The 20,025-nt window shown below is 49.2% G+C and overlaps 1 protein-coding gene across 1 annotated transcript; it reads right to left on the bottom strand.

The window, feature by feature from the left end:
• Window positions 1-1,450: 1,450 nt before the first annotated feature.
• On the bottom strand, window positions 1,451-9,451 carry LOC137426158 (histone H4-like). Its single transcript, XM_068114849.1, has 2 exons — window positions 9,266-9,451; window positions 1,451-1,582 (listed from the first exon to the last, which is right to left on the bottom strand). Exons 1-2 carry the CDS (start codon window positions 9,449-9,451, stop codon window positions 1,451-1,453), a joined length of 318 nt encoding a protein of 105 aa, XP_067970950.1.
• Window positions 9,452-20,025: the final 10,574 nt, after the last annotated feature.

Below are 20,025 nucleotides of genomic sequence, written 5' to 3'. Positions count from 1 at the left end.
GCTGTTGGCTGCCACGATTTGCACGTTTGCTATTGGCTGCCACGATTTGCACGTTTGCTATTGGCTGCCACGATTTGCACGTTTGCTATTGGCTGCCACGATTTGCACGTTTGCTATTGGCTGCCACGATTTGCACGTTTGCTGTTGGCTGCCACGATTTGCACGTTTGCTGTTGGCTGCCACGATTTTCACGTTTGCTATTGGCTGCCACGATTTGCACGTTTGCTATTGGCTGCCACGATTTGCACGTTTGCTGTTGGCTGCCACGATTTCCACGTTTGCTGTTGGCTGCCACGATTTGCACGTTTGCTGTTGGCTGCCACGATTTTCACGTTTGCTATTGGCTGCCACGATTTGCACGTTTGCTATTGGCTGCCACGATTTGCACGTTTGCTGTTGGCTGCCACGATTTGCACGTTTGCTATTGGCTGCCACGATTTGCACGTTTGCTATTGGCTGCCACGATTTGCACGTTTGCTGTTGGCTGCCACGATTTCCACGTTTGCTGTTGGCTGCCACGATTTGCACGTTTGCTATTGGCTGCCACGATTTGCACGTTTGCTATTGGCTGCCACGATTTGCACGTTTGCTGTTGGCTGCCACGATTTGCACGTTTGCTGTTGGCTGCCACGATTTGCACGTTTGCTATTGGCTGCCACGATTTCCACGTTTGCTCTTGGCTGCCACGATTTGCACGTTTGCTGTTGGCTGCCACGATTTGCACGTTTGGTGTTGGCTGCCACGATTTGCACGTTTGCTGTTGGCTGCCACGATTTGCACGTTTGCTGTTGGCTGCCACGATTTGCACGTTTGCTGTTGGCTGCCATTTAACATTGGCGACCTCAAACACTCGCCCATGCGCTTAAGAATTAAGCCCCACCTCACGCTCCATCCATTGGCTGAAACCCCATTCTCCCCTCTCCATTGGCTGAAACCCCATTCTCCCCTCTCCATTGGCTGAAATCCGAGCCTGATGTGATCCGCTCCGCGAAGGAAAGCTTCGTCCGCCCTCCCTTGCTCGTTTCTCCCACCAATATCTATCCTGAGCTCGTTTGGGTCTGTTCAGCATTTCCCTGAAATAAAACAAGTAAAAGGCAAATCTTTGTCAAATAAATGTGAGTTTGTTCCGTAAGACAAAAAAATTTCACTCATTAATCGATTTCAGAATTGGGTCTTTTGGCAAGGGGAACTTCGTGAGATGAATTTTTTTAGATATTGGTGGAACTGAACATTATTTGCAAATAATGGAAATGTACATTGCACATTCGAGTTTCTCACACTTGGGGCTCTCAATTTATTGGATGAATAAAGCACAAGATCAACTATCCTCTATCAAATAATACATAAAGCAAAGTTCAAGACGACTGAAGCTCCTTCTTGAACGAGGTGGTGGCTCTGAAAAGAGCCGTTTTGTTGTTGTGGCTGTTGATGAACACCACCACCAAGATGTTTAACCACCGAAACCGTAGAGCGTCCGGCCCTGGCGCTTCAAAGCGTACACCACATCCATGGCAGTAACGGTCTTTCGCTTGGCGTGCTCCGTGTAGGTAACAGCATCGCGGATAACATTTTCCAGGAACACCTTGTAGTCAGGTTCACTATGTTAACAAATATAATTTCGTTCAAAATTTTGGGATTAGCAAACCTGTACATTTTTGTAATCTTCAGAGCATGGAGAATCTGAAAATCAATGTTGGCATTTGCACAGACACCTGCATGGCCGCCATTTTGGATATTGAAAATAGCCGCCATAAAATACATATTGTTACGGTACGCGGTTAAGGATGTTGTTTGCCGAGCGAAGGCTCCGCGACCGAACAGTTGTTCCCCGACTAAACCCGATTCACCCAAACGTTGGCCGTATCGCGCCACAGATATTCAATGGGGAAAAGACTAAGACGACGAATGCAAAGAGGAAGAAGAAGACGAGAAAAGGGTTGAAAATACTACTAAATTTATTTACTATTTACAGGCTCAAAATAACCAAGGAGAAGGAAAGATAAGAAAATAATATACAGAAGCTTTTTATAGACACAGTGAAAATACTAGCTTATACAGACTTAATTACCTACCCAGGACAGAACAAACAAAGACGACTCACATGGGGAATGATGATAGGAATTGGCTGGAAGGAGAGGAAAGTCCAATTTGTTCGGCAGCACGAATCGGCGCGTTCGGCAGCCGCCGTCCCTTCGCGGCCCTGCTCCAAACTGCCGTCCAGGCCCCAAACGGCTGTCAAGTCTTGTTGCTGCTGTAGACGCTGCTGCTGGCGAGCAAGGTGACGAATAGCAGGCTTTGTGCTTCCCTGGATGATCTTCTGCTTTTTGGACCTCACGACTCAGCCCTGCTCTGACGACCCAGCTCTTTCCTGTCCACCTCACCACGCAGCTCAGCTCAGCCTTTCAGCTCATCTCTTGGACTCATCTGCTTGTCTGCTTGGGGAGCGTCCCGTGGCGGGTTATATAGGCCCCGCCCTTCACCCTTTGCGAACCTCCCCCAAGCATTCTCTCTCCGCCCTCTCAAGCCAAACCCCTCGTTCTGGGTTGGATGAGCGGGGCCGACTTACTCCTCCCCTCTATGACGAGGTGGGACCCGCCTTTCTTCCCCAACCCTGCCTCGTGGTCAATGGCGGCTTTGGAGGGGATGTAATTGCCAAATTGAGGCTTGACCATTACGAAAGGGGAAATGGAGGTTTTTGGGAATGGGAATGAAGGGAATCTATCTCTTTTACTCGGTGCAATGGAGTGTCATGTTAATGGACGACAAGGCCTTACCCTAAAACACATAATAAGGATATAAACTGCTGAACAAGGGTTTTATCGGGTCCTGCAATGTGGTGTTTCATGGAATAACTACCGGGACGCCCTTTTTACTTTTACACAACACTGGAGGCAGGAGGTGCAGAATAAACAATAATAATAATAAAGCACACAATAAAAAAATACAGTCCTCATATCCGCAACACTGCACCCTCCTCCTCTTAGGCACGGCCCGGGCCTACAACTTTTATTTAGCGTGACACGTAGGTGTAATTCCCTCTACTTTTAACCTGACCCTGAGTGCGACAGTTTTAAAACATAAATAAATGTGTCCCGCTGCTCCATTGCACCCTGCCTAACAGACTCACGCCCACAGTTAACCGAATTGCGGAATGGTCTTCAAACTATACACTGACGGTGGGGAGCATTATTTACAGTTGACGCTACTTTTATTTACAAAACTAACCCAGGACCTGTAATTGTTCTTTCTGGGGGGGAGACAGTCTGCTCTGCATCAATGCACCATGAAAGCACCCAAAACGCACCAACACACCCTCAAGCACCAATCGGTGCACAGTCATCATTGTTCAATGAATGTTCAATAATAAAAATAAATCAACAACCCCTAACCCTGCAGGTGATCTCTTGCTCTTCGGCTCCCTCTGCTGGCTATTATTATTTTCTTCCAGATGTTGTCTTTTTCCTTTGCTGGCGGCCTATTTGCATTAAACCTTGCACCCAACGTGTCCATGTTATTTTCTTTATTTATGGCCCACAGGGCCGACTACGTGTGGTTCACCTGTGGGGCATCGGTGCCCTGTGGCCAAGGTCCGCCAGCAAGATTTCGGGCCTTCATGGCCGGTTGCAGCAGAGGGGCCATGCCCCAACCCATGGGGTCCATACGTGGTGCTCGGCCACAGGCATGTGGTCCATAATGTGGTGCATCGATGCAGACAGCTGGTTCTGTGAGTTCCGGGCGCACAATGGCGGACTCACGCACGCTCCCCTCGGCGCCCAATGGCGCACAGGTCATGTGGGAGACAAAAAGGGGGGAGAGACAGATGAGCGAGGGGTAAGGTCACAAGGGTACACATCAATAAGGCAATGCAAGGCGAAATGCGTACGGAGGGCGAAGTGAGAAAGCTCGCCCCTACCGTACGTCACCCCCCTGTCACCTACACTACCCTTGCCCTTACCCCATATGTACAAAATCTACACATTACAAATTCGTTGCTACTGTCACGTCTTCCCCATATTTCCCCTACACCAAATTCGTCTCCACAATCCCTCTATCCAAAATTTACCATCACCAAATTCATCATCAATCCTCATAAGGAGGAAGAGATGGAACATCAAGCACAATGTCACACCCACGTCATGATGCGTCTCACAATCCAAAACATTTGCACATAAAAAATAATCAAAACATGGCATGGTGTGGAGGTACGTCATCTCAGGTGAGTGGATGCAGATGGTGCGAGGAGACTTCATCCTAACTACTTTCTAAATGACTTTAACACACTTTACACTACCCGGGGTCTCTCCCTGCCAATCCATTGGCCAACTTACACCATGGGTTCTAAAAACCAATTCCCATTGACCAAACTGTGGTGCTTCTCAATTTGGGGTCTCACTCCCCCGATTCATTTCCCGGTGCCCTTGCACAATTTCGGGGCTGGGTCGTGTAGCTCTCCCAGCAGGTCTACCCACCTGCACACCTCCACCACTGTAGTTGCCACCCGAGCTTACCTAGCTCCTCACCCTAACCTATCTAATTGGGGAAGGCCCCTCCTGGCTCTGTCACCCCTCGGTGCCCTCTGGCACTGGGCTACCCGGGTCCGTCCTCCGGATCCTCGGGCCCCATCCACAACTACCCTACCGGCTCCCAGAGCCCACCTGCGGCCTCACCTGGCCGACATCCTCACAGTGGTGGAGTGCCCAAACCAACTACACACACTAACAGGCTACATGCCCAGCCATTTCCACAACACTAATGCACCCATCCAAACATCATTCTTCCACCCGCACCACAGATGCCAATATCCAACCACAATTTACCTATACCCTCTACCTAACACTTACACTACCCGCCCCGGGTATTCATGATGGGGGTCCATCCTTCCCCCATTCACACCTTTGCACCATCCACTCCACTCCCCAGTTTCCATCCTACTCACTCCACGACCATCCATTCCAATACTCCATATATTCCACACTCCATGTCTTCCACACAACCATTTATTCCATACACCTGTTGGTGCACACCTGTGCACTCATCCCTGGTGCCACCTGCACCCTCCTTCTCCCTGGACCATTTGGTCAATACAACTCACATCACCATCACCATCACTCAAACACTGCTCCATCCACCTGTCCAGTTGCACACCTGTGCAATCACACCTGTTCCTCACACACTTTTCACAATACACTTCTATACACCTCCAACACTCACACGGCATCATCTCATCTAACTACTCCCCTCTGAAACTTGCGCTTCCCAGTCGTCCCTTTAAACTATTGCGCTCCCTCGTCATTATCATCCACTCTAAACTACCTGCGTCCCCACTACAGGTGTCATTGTCACTACCTAATCTTAACGTTACCTAATGTCAATCTCTAGGGCCCTACCCATTATCCAAACCCACCCGGGCTAGTTTTCACTGCCATCAACCCCATAAACTAGTGCTCCTTTGCCCCCCGTGTGAGGGATGGTGGATTGGCCATCCCATCACATGGGGCATCTCTTACTATAAATTTTGCTTACCAAATTCCAACCAATCAAAAATTTCCAATCACTCTACCAATCCTATTCACTTTTCTAAATTTCGTATCAAATCACTATCACTATCACCATCATCACAGTCCGCTATATCCTAGCCTCGGTGCGTCATGACATCATTAAACTCGGCTTTGTAAAGCCGAGCAATGAATTTGGGTGGTTTGGTCGCCTGCAGGTTGAATCCGTCCGGCTTTCGGTTCAAGGGAGGTGGTTTGGTCAGGCCGAGATTCCACGCACCATCTCGGCGCGGCACCTTGCGGTCCCGGGCCCGATGGCTCAATCTCCCTCGGTCGGAACCCCGTCCCCACGAGGGGGCACCGTTCCGCTCCCTCCCACTCGCCCTTGAACCGGACCGGTCGCCTGGCCCGACAAGGCCCGGACTCGACCGTGCGGGGCGGGGCCAAGCCCGAATCGGCAACGACGCTTCGAAGAGAAACGACGCAGCTTCGATCCGCGCCGGGCCTCGCATCCAACAAAGGGCTCCACGCACCGAGTGCTCGCATCGGCTATCCGTCGCTCTAACCGCTAACCCGGTTACCGTCGATGCTTCACCTGCATGCTCACACGCATACGCTACCCCTTTCACCCTCACAAAACCCGGCGTTCCAACGCCGTCCGTACATTCCACCAACGCTCTCCCTGTTACACACCACACCTCTCGTGCACACTCTTGCGCACACCTCGGTCCACACCTCTCCTCCGTTACGTCCTCCGTAACACTCACCATGGGCGTGCACTCTGGCATCCACCCACTAACGCGCTCACATGGGCTCTCCCACACTCGCGCTACCACCAACTCAGGTGTGCTTCCTCGCACACGTTCCACCACCACCTTACTCTCCGTGTCACACTCTGTACACCCCGACGTGCATTCTCGCTCGCACTCGGTTTCACACTCGCGCTCCTATGTGCCCTCTCGCACCTGCGCCATCACCAACTCACTCTCCGTGTCACACTCCGTACACCCCGACGTGCATTCCCGCTCGCACTCGGTTTCACACTCGCGCTCCGATGTGCCCTCTCGCACCTGCGCCATCACCAACTCACTCTCCGTGTCACACTCCGTACACCCCGACGTGCATTCTCGCTCGCACTCGGTATCACACTCGCACTTCGTAACACGCTCACCCTTTGACGCACACTTTTTTTCCACACGCGTGCCATTTCCACTCACACGGGACCTTTCACCAACGCCCGGATGCTTCCTCGATCCCAAGCGCGCGAAAATTATTTTGTCGCCAAACATCCTCTTACAAAATCTCCCCGCACAATATACAGCACGACTCACCTGGGGGATCCTTTTCTCCACGCGCACCTGCAAACTTCCATTCGGGTTAAGCACAGCATCGTGATGTGAGCAGGGACTTTGCACATTTTCCATTTCTCCCTGCAATTCCCGGGCTACCTCCGTCATCTCTTCAATTTTAATTCCCAGCACTGCTTTGTCTTTGTTCCCCTCGACGACCGCTGGCTTTAATAAAACACCCTCTACCTCATCGGTCGCCGGCTTTTCCAAACCCCGTGTCGCGATTTCTACCCCCGTCATTGTACCCGCGCTTTCCTCCGCTTCGCTCAACCAGCGCTTCTCGACCCGCGTTACCTCCTCGTGCACCCTTGGGACCCTCTCGCCCACCATGCGATCCATTTTGTTTAACAATCGCTCACTGTTAGCATCCATTTTGTTTAACAATCGCTCACTGTTCCTGTCCAAAAGGGCCTCCATTTCAATCATAATTAATTGCATGTCTTCCACCGTTGGTACAAAGGGCGTGGCTCTATTTGGTGCCGCTGTAACCACGTGCGCGAGAGCGCCATTTTGCGCGCCTGAAACCCCCTCAACCACCTCCTCATTGCACCCCTCCATTTGATCCTGGGTTACTCCTAACCCCTCTCCTAGTACACCCACCGGCATCCGATCGCCTTGACCAGCCATGGCGCGATTTCAAAATTCGGGTTTTGCTTTAAAACAACACAAATTTCCAGCAGCTCCAAATTTTGACCAAATTTTTTTCCTAGATGTTTTAAAAAATTTGGTTCGGGCCTCGAATCCCACTCCTGACACCAATTGTTACGGTCCGCGGATTAGATGTTACTTTTACCGAGCGGAGGTAACCGTGGCCGAACAGTTGTTCCCCGACGAAACCCGATTCACCCAAACGTTGGCCGTATCGCGCCACAGATATTCAATGGGGAAACGACTAAGACGACGAATGCAAAGAGGAAGAAGAAGACGAGAAAAGGGTTGAAAATACTACTAAATTTATTTACTATTTACAGGCTCAAAATAACCAAGGAGAAGGAAAGATAAGAAAATAATATACAGAAGCTTTTTAGAGACACAGTGAAAATACTAGCTTATACAGACTTAATTACCTACCCAGGACAGAACAAACAAAGACGACTCACACGGGGAATGATGATAGGAATTGGCTGGAAGGAGAGGAAAGTCCAATTTGTTCGGCAGCACGAATCGGCGCGTTCGGCAGCCGCCGTCCCTTCGCAGCCCTGCTCCAAACTGCCGTCCAGGCCCCAAACGGCTGTCGATTCTTGTTGCTGCTGTAGACGCTGCTGCTGGCGAGCAAGGTGACGAATAGCAGGCTTTTGCTTCCCTGGATGATCTTCTGCTTTTTGGACCTCACGACTCAGCCCTGCTCTGACGACCCAGCTCTTTCCTGTCCACCTCACCACGCAGCTCAGCTCAGCCTTTCAGCTCATCTCTTGGACTCATCTGCTTGTCTGCTTGGGGAGCGTCCCGCGGCGGGTTATATAGGCCCTGCCCTTCACCCTTTGCGAACCTCCCCCAAGCATTCTCTCTCCGCCCTCTGAAGCCAAACCCCTCGTTCTGGGTTGGATGAGCGGGGCCGACCTACTCCTCCCCTCTATGACGAGGTGGAGACCCGCCTTTCTTCCCCAACCCTGCCTCGTGGTCAATGGCGGTTTTGGAGGGGATGTAATTGCCAAATTGAGGCTTGGCCATTACGAAAGGGGAAATGGAGGTTTTGGGGAATGGGAATGAAGGGAATCTATCTCTTTTACTCGGTGCAATGGAGTGTCATGTTAATGGACGACAAGGCCTTACCCTAAAACACATAATAAGGATATAAACTGCTGAACAAGGGTTTTATCGGGTCCTGCAATGTGGTGTTTCATGGAATAACTACCGGGACGCCCTTTTTACTTTTACACAACACTGGAGGCAGGAGGCGCAGAATAAACAATAATAATAATAAAGCACACAATAAAAAAATACAGTCTCATATCCGCAACAATATTTTGCGCGATCTCGGCTTCTAGTCAACCTACAGACTTAATTAAATATGCTAATCCTATGTTTTCTAGGTCAAGGAATCCAATAAAGGCCTCAAAATAGTGCTCAGGATTATAGAAAAGCAACAAACAAAGGTAATTGAACACCATTGTCTTTATATTTGTGATATAACTGTATTACATAATACATGATATTGCAAGTCCTTTGAAGTTATAGGTTGTTATAGGAAGTTATAGGTAGTATCAGATTGAACTACAAGTCCTATACACAGGATCTACGAGGTCTATACTGTTCAGGAGTATGCTTTTACAGATCTTCATCACTGTCCTGAGTGTCATTTTCGCAAAGGTGTCTAAGCAAATGTAAACATTAATTTTTGGATTCCTCATGCTCTGAATATTCCAAAAATGTACAGTTTTGCTAATCTACCAAAATTTTGAACGAAAAAACATAGTGAACCTGACGATTGAGAACTCCACGGGTTTCCTCGTAGATGAGACCCGAGATGCGCTTTACCCCACCACGACGAGCAAGGCGACGAATAGCAGGCTTTGTGATTCCCTGGATGTTATCACGCAGTACCTTCCGATGACGTTTCGCACCTCCTTTGCCAAGGCCCTTTCCACCTTTGCCACGTCCAGACATGACCACAATTTGATTCTAAAACCCCAATTGAGCAAAACGACGAACGTTCGCGTGTCTGTACGGATTGTGGTGGTACTGAGGCTTCATATTGGTGGATCGCTCGATGCGACTCTCTTATTTAACCTTTGCACTTTGCCTCATGCACTTCCATATTTTCTCGAGAAAGTGTGCTTCCTTGATGATTTCTACCACGTCCGCGCGTGTTCACTTTGCCTTTTCACCTCTTGCTGCACATGCGCACGTAGCCCTTGAGCTTTGACAATGTCCAACTGCACTCGCTCTTCCAGCCCCTTTGCTTTCTCTCAATGAAACAGAATCTTGTCAAATGAGGTTTAAGTTCGGCGGATTTCATGCTGAACACAACTGCAGAACTTTGTCAAAATAAACAACAAACGCAAACGACCCCGAAGTTATAAATACTCTCCTGTGGACGGCTCTCAGTTAACACAGAGCGTCCACAGATGGCAATCGAGCTTAATGAGGCGGTTCCAATTAATGCATAATGGCGGACGATACACAAGCAGGAGGGTTTGGGGGAGAATGCCGCTTACCTTCACGGCCCCGACGATGTCTTCTTCCTGTGGAAATTAACTCAACACGACACGGATGTAAAATGTACAAAAAAAGGAATATTTATTATGGAACCCGAGAACAATGAACGCGACGACAAAAACTAAACCCCTCTAACGGAGTGCTCCCACACTACACTTCAAATACAATACAAGGGAATGGAGAATAAAATAAAACGTTGTGTGGTGCGTCTTATCTGTCTCTGGATGTAGCGTCCGTCAGGAATTGGCCAGGCTCCGGTGTTCGCGCTCCGTCAGGCCTCACTGAGCACCTTGCTCATGTGGTCTCGCCCACTCAGCGGCAAGCCTCGCTCGCACGTGAACGCCAGGGAGGATAATCGACGGCGCTCCAACGTTTCCCCAACGTCCGTTGTAACGCAGGCAATTCGCAGTTCGCAAAGGAAAAGGTCCAAACGGAGAGAAAGGCAAGGGCAGAAGGGAGGTCCAGGCAGGAAAAAAGCCATAGCGAGAAGAGAGAAATCTCGGCGTGCCAGTTGTTTTATTGCTCGTCGACTGACGTCAGCTCTCTCCCTCTGCCAACCAGTGCGTTGTTTTATTGTGCCCTTTTGCGCCTTCTCACCACCGGTGCATCTCCTCCAATCAGCGACCTGCTTGGTGTGGCTCTTTCCCACCCTCCTCACTGATTGGCCGAGCGTCTCGCCAATGGTGTTACGTCATCGTGTGACACATCATTGTCGGTGGCCAATCAGTGTGGCACATCCTTCATCTTCCCTACCCTCCAATCAGCAACCTACTTCCACTCACTTCACCCCCCCTGTCAATCACGAGTTCTCCTGAGCGTGGCTCTCGGCCTGTTTGATGTCTGCTTGCCATGGCGCCATTGTACGCGGCCGCTTCCGGTCTGTTCTTCCAAAGTTATTGTGGCGGCAGGGGAATTTAATTCGTGTTTGCACTAATGGATCTATCTGCTGTATGTGATGTATTGCCATAAGGGACACCGGGATAATCACAGAGGTTTCACATAAAATGGAGTTAGCATAATCCCGAGAACTATTTATCATGCCCCATTCCTCGTCATGGGGACGAAGATACAGCTTAATCCAAACAAACTGCCTAAACAGAAATTACAGGTGAGGTTTCCCTGTCACGACAGATGAAGCACCTACCTATGCAGATCTACCTAAATCTTTATATGCCCACCCAACCAACATAATGTTGTTATGAATTTTGGGTAGAGCATATAGAGCTCCAGGTAGATCTGCGTCGGTATTATGCTCCTGCCATCGTGATAGGAATCCTCACCTGTAATAAGTTTGTTTTGGCAGTTTGTCAGAATTAAGTCCATATCTGTGATCATACAAGGATGATCGTGTGATACGTCGAGTAGGGATTATGCTAGTTCTCCTGTGTGTGTCAGACCTGTGATCATATCCGGTGTCCCGTATGGCAATGCACTCATATACATTAGTTAGGCTCAATAGCGCACCACACTAATTAAGTTCCCCCCCTCCACCACAATAACAAAGGAACTGACAGAAGAACAGACGACAAGCGAGCACGCACTTGAGCTGACAACACCGGCATGAAGACAGACATCGCACGGGCAGGCCAGAAACCACGCACAGGAAGGTTCGTGACTGGCCGGGGGGAGGAATTAGCCTAATCCCTACAACTATTTAACATACTGTCATCCTTGTATGATCACAGATATACACTTAATCTGACAAACCACCTAAACAAACTTATTACAGTTGAGGATTCCCTATCACGACATACGAAGCACCTACCTATGCAAATCTACCTGGATCTAGATATGCCTCACTCAACCGACATAACACAGCACCCCCACCCCCCCCCCCCCCCGCCCCCACCATGGAACCGTAGACCCTGCTAGGTTCACTGCAGGCGCTACCATTCCAGTCTTAACACTGACTGTCTCACACTTAATTAGCCTATAAAATAAAGCAGGAGGGCTGTGGGAAGTGAGCCGAAGCTACCGACTTATGCTCCTCAACATGCTAACCCCCTGAACCAATCACGACTTTCACATATTTACAATAATTTATAAAGGGTCGTTCCTGCGGAGGGAGGAAACAAACAACAACACGCAAAAACTAACTTAACCACAAACCTTAATCAAACATGCAAAACTTTCAAAAATTCGAAAACATTTGTACAACCTCATCCTGCAGACCGTGTCCCCCGGTGGATGCCACAAGATGCAACGTTACCTGCGGGGTTATCCCAATGCACCAAAAATTTCCGCGGGCCCTGTCCTGGTGTCACAGGTGAGTGACATGGCTTGGTGGATTTCTCCTCCATTCATTCTACACAAACCCATAACCACTCATACACATTCCAAAAATCATCACAACACTAAAATCATAACCAAGCACTTATTCACCCCCATGCAGGACCATGGCATAGATGTGCTACCCATGTGCGTTTCTCTCAACGAGGCAGCGGGGAGGTACCACATGAGTAAGATGGTGGGGGCGCTTCAGGCTGTGGTGCCTGCAGTCCCAAAAACAAGTCACTTGACTTACAACTTCATTGCCCCCCCCCCCTCCTTTACCGCTTGGCCCTGTGACAGTCAAACAGCCCTTTCCGCCGTTACTCCGCCGGTGGGGGTCTCCACACTCCAGGCTCCATTGCCTCCTGCTTCCTCGCAGCTACATGGGTCGCCAGGAGTCTTCCACCCCAAGGCGCACAACAGACCCCACCACCGACGCGCTCCCAATTTCCAGTCACCACTGGCTGTCAGGGGTAATTGCCACATGGGGGAGCCGCAGTCATCGCTCCTCAGAGCTTGATCCGTACCTGCAGACACGCACACCTTCCCCACCCAAAAATTCCACATAACATATTTCCTCCCCACTGCCATTCAAATCTCCAACACATTTCCAATTAAACATGTCACCAAAATGATGTTTCCAACAGTTGCTTCCATGGCCTACGATCATGTTAAATCCCATATTCACTTTTTACCATAACATCTCCATAGCACATTTCAATAATCACAGGCACTCAAATTCAATATCCAGCCTCATGACCACACGAAAAACCTATACCTCCCCATAAACAGACGCCACCCACAAGACTCTTTGTGACACACATTCCATCCCCATCACTGGCCATGCCCCCCCTACTCCAAATTACATGTCCCAATTTACATAAGCAAGCCATGAAGCCTGGGACAGTACGCATCCAAACACTTTCCTCATGTGCATGTAGTTGCAGGTTGGTCGGGTCCAAAGTGCCAGCCACCCAACAAAATCCCAAAATTTATCCCATTGGGCCCATCAAATTCCACCAAATTTCACTATTCTCCCTACTGAACTGGCAAGTATATGGATCCGCCTCCAATGGTGAACTGTACTAAACTACTACATGTGGCCATGACAGTTCCGCACCTCCACCACGCAAGGGTCATCGGGACAAGCTGAGCATCCGAAATGCCAACACGGCCCATGAGTGTCCATAAAGGTGCGATCCACCATCCATCCTTCGGCCCCTCCCGTGAGAAACACAGCTGCTCTCGCCTCAGCTGGCCAATGTGGTGAGCACCTGCTGCCAACAACAATACCACACTCAAAACCTCGGCCCTGGGGGAGACGGTCGCAGTGCGTGGCATCCACATCACGTCACCTCCGCCACCTCATCCCCCAGTCCACACCACTGCAGCCCCCAGTGCCCACCCACACTTGACCCTGCCAAGGTCCAGTCGACAGCCATGCTCCACCAGGATACTCACCCAGAAGACGTGGCACAACACCTCGGACACGCACAGCGCCACGTTGACCCCCAAACTACTGAACCACAGGACCATAACCCCGCATCCCAAATATTGGCGCAATCGCACCTGCAATCAGTTGAAAGCTGTGTCCTGCTAACCTGTTAATTTTTATCACAGCCTCCAACACTTTGGTCGAAACACACCTGGATCAATAATGGTGCCACTGTGCAGTCCACCATTTTTCTTCACAAGATTCACCCTTAAATTTGCATCTACCCTCAGATTACCAATGCCAAACATTTTTCACATTTTACGAATCTCATCAAAGAAGGGTGCTTCACCATACACATGCCAGCCGAGCATGGCCCATATGCTCGGCTTGTTACACATTCTCCCGATTCAACAATCCCATGGCTCTCTTCCCAAGCCGAGAGTCCACAAATCATAACGAAACATCTGTGGAAGATCATTCTCACACTATCATGTTCCACAGATGCCCCAATGGTTGTCCGGCAGGCTATGTCCATCCCTGTCCCTTCAGTTCGATGTGTCTGAGGAGGTTCCTCACAGGCCTGGGATGGTGTATTATTAGGACAACTTGGGGGAGATGTTGTGGGTCGCACCTTGGTGGTGGCACCGCGGACGGCCAATATGGGCCTGATGGGCTATGGGCCATGCTCGGCCGGCATGTGTATCGAGAAGCATCCTTCTTTGGTGAGATTAGTGAATTGTGAAAAATATTTGACAGGGTAATCTGAAGGTTCGATGCAAATTTAAGGGTGAAGTTTGTGAAGAAGAATGGTGGACACTGAACAGTAGCACCATTATTGATCCAGGTGTGTCAGACCAAAGTGTTGGAGCCTGGGATAAAATTAATAGGGTAGAAGGACACAGCCTTCAACTGGTCTCGGGGGCAACTGTGCCAATATTTGGGACGCGGGATTGTGGCGCTGGGGGTCAACCTGGTGCTGTGGGTGTCTGAGGTGTGTGGACCATGTCTTCTGGAGAAGTCTCCTGGTGGAGCATGGCTGTCTGCTGGACTTTGGCGTGGTCAAGTGTAGGTGGGCACTGGGGGCTGCAGTTGTGTGGACTGGGGGATGAGGGCAGCACAGGTGACGTGATGAGGATGCCACGCACTGCGAGATGTTGTGGGTCGCACCTTGGTGGTGGCACCGCGGACGGCCACTATGGGCCTGATGGGTCAAGTGTAGGTGGGCACTGGGGGCTGCAGTTGTGTGGACTGGGGGATGAGGGCAGCACAGGTGACGTGATGAGGATGCCACGCACTGCGAGATGTTGTGGGTCGCACCTTGGTGGTGGTGTTCATCAACAGCGACAACAAAACGGCTGTTTTCAGAACCACCAACTCGTTCATGAAGGAGCTTCAGTCGTCTTGAACTTTGCTTTATGTATTCTTTCATAGAGGAGGTTGATCTTGTGCTTTATTCATCCAATAAATTAAGAGCCACAATGGTCCAGGCAAAATAAGGTTTCACTTGGAACAAATTGCAACAGAAATTATTTCACCACAATGCATTTCTTCAAAGTCCCCAGAACAACATACTAAAAGTCCCAAGCAAACCCAACATGGGAAATCTGTCTAATTTGCATAATCCAATATAGCCGCCAATCTGCAATATTTCTCTCATATAAGGAATGATGGATGCTCTGTCTATTGGTGACAGATACACGAGTTTCATTACAAAATCACCATACTATGCTTATATAAAGATGTTCAGCTCGTGAAAATTGCTGTAGTGATTGCTGTAGGTATACAAAATGCTGGAACATCCAACTCAAACGATTAAACAGTTTTGTCATCCTCCTCTGTGAAATCTGGCAGTTCTGCATTGGTACAACTTGTACCATGACATTCCCCGCACACAGCACTGCATGTGAGACCATATTTTCTACAAGTACATCTTCCTGTATTGCAGTCCTTTTTACAGTTGCAGCAGATGATGTCCAGGAGAGTTGATGGTGCTGCGGCCTGATCTGTCAGTATTGGTAGGCAATGTCCATCTGCTACGTGCCATCCACACTCCAGTGGATTTAGATTGATCCCTTTCCACTGCTGTATTTGGTGGTACACACGAAGGCTGTGGTATCTTGCAGCTGCAGAGGTGGGTGGCAGGGTCTGTGGCTCTACATGTGAAACATTCTTGGTGACCTTCTCACAAAACCGCTTGTGCGGTATGGTGTCCAATCCTTCCTCCTCAGATCCTCCATACAACGAACCTAGTGCATGTCTCCTGCCTAGTCTAGTCTCCTGCCTTGGCGATAACCTTCTCCACCATTTGATGTGTTTGACTGAAAACTTTCGCTTGTTGATAGAAGAAGGCATCGTTCATGATTTTTTCAGTGCTGGACCCTTTCCCAAACCAAACTGGCGAGAAGTTGTATCGCAACCAAGAATAGCATGGACGAACAGCACACAGTCACATACATCACTGCCAAGCAAATTCGTTGATTGCTTCATGTTCCAAATCCTGTGCTTTCTTGAAGTTTGCTTTGGTTCTGGTATCAGGAACAAGTCATGTGCGTCCATTTCAGCATGGTGAATAAGAAGGATGAGTAAGTCCGTGTCATCTCCCACCAGGACAGAGTCTGTTGTTCATGCAGAGGCGACAGCTGTTTGCACAATTAACAAATCAGCATCTTGCTTCGCATGAAATGTGTTGCACCCAGCTGTCTCCAGTTTGTCACTCAGATAAGAAATGAAGCGCTGTTTGTTCCTCGCATTGTTCAAGAGATCCTCTTTTCTGGATTGAATCACCATTTCACCCGCGAAGTGAACTCTCACACCAGTACAGGCTCCTGTTCTTCTCATGTGTGTGGCATCTTTCGTTGATGGGTCATCATTGTAGCCATCAAAGACAACAGTAGCATCAACATATTTCTGTACAACATAGTTGGTGTATAGATCACACACATAATCAAAGGTAGAACCTCTTGGCCAGGGTAGTCTGTGAAGTAGAGCACCACCATCAAGGATGTACTGGACATTTTCAGTAGGTTCTCGTTGTTTCTCTGGGATGACTTTCCAGATAGAATCAGCAAGAGTTGCCTTATTGGCCTGCAGTGGAAGGGAGGAAGATTCGAACAATGCAGGAGGGTGACTCCAGAGTTCATACTTGAACAGTGATGGAACATCTTCAGAATGTTCAGCGACAGTTATCAACCTCTGGAATATCAGCTGTGGATCCACCTTCACAGATTCGCCTTTGATTTTGACAGTTGATCTTGTACCGAGCGTCTTTGCTTGATCAGCTTTTCGGAAGACAAATTCATCGACAGATTTCCCAACCATTGACGCTAGAATCCGTTCACCAACCTCTCTTGATCTTTCAACATTGACTCCTTCCTGAGCTGTCATGCCATTTGCAATGTTGAGCAGTGTACTGTTATTAACAAATGGGTTTCTCTTTTCAAGATAACTGATAAGGTCAAGGGTGTCGCTGACATCTCTAGGTTGTCTTGCTGATGATATGTCCTTGTGTTGGTCACTGGTTTCATATGACACACCACTGAGCTTTTGCATGGCATCATTGATGTTTGCACACGCTGACAAAGATAGGACCCACACCAAGTGCTGGGTTTCTGTCATCCCCTTTCCTCTTGTAAGTCTCCCACTTGTCTTCACACTTCTCATGAGCACTTGTTCAATAATGAGATCGGTCGACAATCCTGACCAATATCTGTCGCTGCGTCTCACCGCATGGTATCCCTGCTCAAATTTCTGGTTGACTTCTGGGTGTGTCTCTGGCAGATTTGACATCATTTGAAGATAGATATATGCAGACTTTGCATATAGTGTGTGTCCAGATGCTGCAAAGTATGGTAACATTTCACGTACTGATTGGAGATGCATTTTCCATTTGCCTGTGCGTTCAGCCTTGAGAAACCTCTGTAGAATGTCTACCATTTCCATATATTTGACCTAGAGTTCTGCGGTCTGCATTGTGGTCATTATATCCTTCTTTTCCTTCAGCGTGCTTTGAATTCTGGTCCAGACATCTGCCAAACACACGTTTTCTACAGATGTTGAAGAGGAAAACTGCATTGTCATATACTTCTGCTGCTCTGATCAAGTCAGTTGTGTCAGAATGTTGTTCGACATCATCACCTGTCATCACTTCATCAGGGTCCTCTGCTTTCATTTTGGATGGCACTGGTACATTGTATGCACTGGACAGAAGGATGATGTTCAGTGCAGCATCTTCTAGCATGTGACCACGGACTGGTCTGGACACAGCCTTGCCAGTCAACATGTGGCTCACGGTGTTACTAGCATACACAACCTCAAGGACTTCTTCCAATCCGGAACCTGCCATCAGATGCCCGATGCTACCCAGGAAACTCATTTCCATGTGAAACCCTCCCAGTTTGAGGACCATTCGCTGGAGAAGTCTGTCAACTGGTTGAGATCGAACAATTGATAATGCTTTCCAATACAAGGGTTGATCGAATGTGAGGACAGGAGTAACACCATGTCACATGGCCTGAGCTGACACACTCTTTAGTGTGGAATAGATACAATTTGGATCACTAGGATTGAGATCAATCATTGGAAGGAATATCACAGAAGACTGTCCTGGATATTGGCTATGATGGAACATTTGCATCATACCAGACCATGATGATCTTGCAGAGCGAAGAAGTAGGGAGGTTTTCCATAGAATGTCAAGTTGAGATGTCGGATCATCCGCTGCCGTGTGTACAAGTGGCAGATAGGTGAGTGGTGGTATCATTGCAGGGATATGGAAGTACTCAATGTTTATACGGCCAACTGCAGCAATGTCCCAAGCTCTAACAGACACTTTGGGGACAGGTCTTGAGGTCTTTATTTGTGGTGTAACAGTAGCTATGATGCCCATGCCATGAAATGTCCCGGTGCCATCTAGTGTTGCTACTGTTACGTGGTCCTCCCGGTAACTACCTGGTCTTGGTGACCCCCGGACCGTGGGAGGGACCCCGCCAGAAAGATATATGGTTTATACGCTTTCGTAACGCAATCAATATGAATTCCGGTCAAGAAGAAACCCCACACCAAGGATCCGGAATAATCAATAATATATTCACTGAGCAATCAACAACCATCAACAATGCACAATCAATATTACAACCATGTGAACTCATCTACACAAACTCTAAGATGGCCATCTTAATCTTATACATTCCTCACGTGAGCCCCACTCCTGACTCCCTCCGTGGTCAATGTCTCTCCTCTCCGCACACGGGCGGTTGAACGAGCCCCGGGCGGACGTGCTCTAAACGTGCCGTCTCGGACTGGGGCCGCGGCTGCAGCGCACCTCCTTGCCAAGCCACGGGGCAAACCCAGCGCGGCGTCCAACGTGCGCGAGGCCCCAAGTGCGACCCTTACGCGTCCTTGTAGATGGGCAAAAACCCAGCGCGGCTTCCGACGCGAGCGAGGCCCAACGTGCGGACCCGTACGCGTCTTTGTAGACGGGGCAAAACCCAGCGCGGCTTCCGACGCGAGCGAGGCCCCACGTGCGGACCCGTACGCGTCTTTGTAGACGGGGCAAACTGTCCCGGACGCTTGGTTTCGTGCACGAACTCACGGTGACTGGACGTGTCAAAAGGTATTTACCGCCCAGGTAACTCCTCTCGCCAGACGTTTCGCAACGGCGCGTTTTCCGCGCAGCGTAAGGTCGATTCCACCTTCTCGTCGTCGCGGGGCGAGGAAAAAAGAAACCTTCCTTTCCCTCGTGTCTTTTCTCCTCCGTTTCCCGTCACTTCCGCTTCCGGCCACTTCCGTTTCCTGCCACTCTTTCAGAAGGGCTCCTGACCCTCCAACCACAACAACTACACAACAACTTAATATACTACACACGGAAGCAAACACCTGCATGGTAATTCACATACATTCACATAAATATGTAACACTCCCCCCCTTCAAGAAAGAAAGTTTGAACCCAGCGAAAACTTTCTTTGCCGGCCAATTTGGAGAAACAAACCAGATAACTCAACCCCCCCACATTATCAGTTCCCCCCGGGCACAGTTATCACTTAAAAATAAAGCCAGTTAAGCCACTCGATAGCACTTTTCCGGGAGGCCAAGCCGAGTATTCACTACATGGATGCCTTTAGGAACGCGGAGTTCACGGTTAGTCCGTGCAGGAAAGTTCTCTACATGGGCGCCTTGAGGAACGTGGAGTTCACGGTTAGTCCGTGCAGGAAAGTTCTCTACATGGGCGCCTTGAGGAACGTGGAGTTCACGGTTAGTCCGTGCAGGAAAGTTCACTACATGGACGCCTTTAGGAACGGCGTTCACGGTTAATTCGTGT

The sequence above is a fragment of the Myxine glutinosa genome, chromosome 4 (genome assembly GCF_964187855.1).
Source record: "Myxine glutinosa chromosome 4, kmMyxGlut1.1, whole genome shotgun sequence".
Taxonomy (NCBI): Eukaryota; Metazoa; Chordata; class Myxini; order Myxiniformes; family Myxinidae; genus Myxine; species Myxine glutinosa.
The sequence above is the reverse complement of the archived record's forward strand: the minus strand, read 5'-3'. Positions and strand labels throughout refer to the sequence as shown.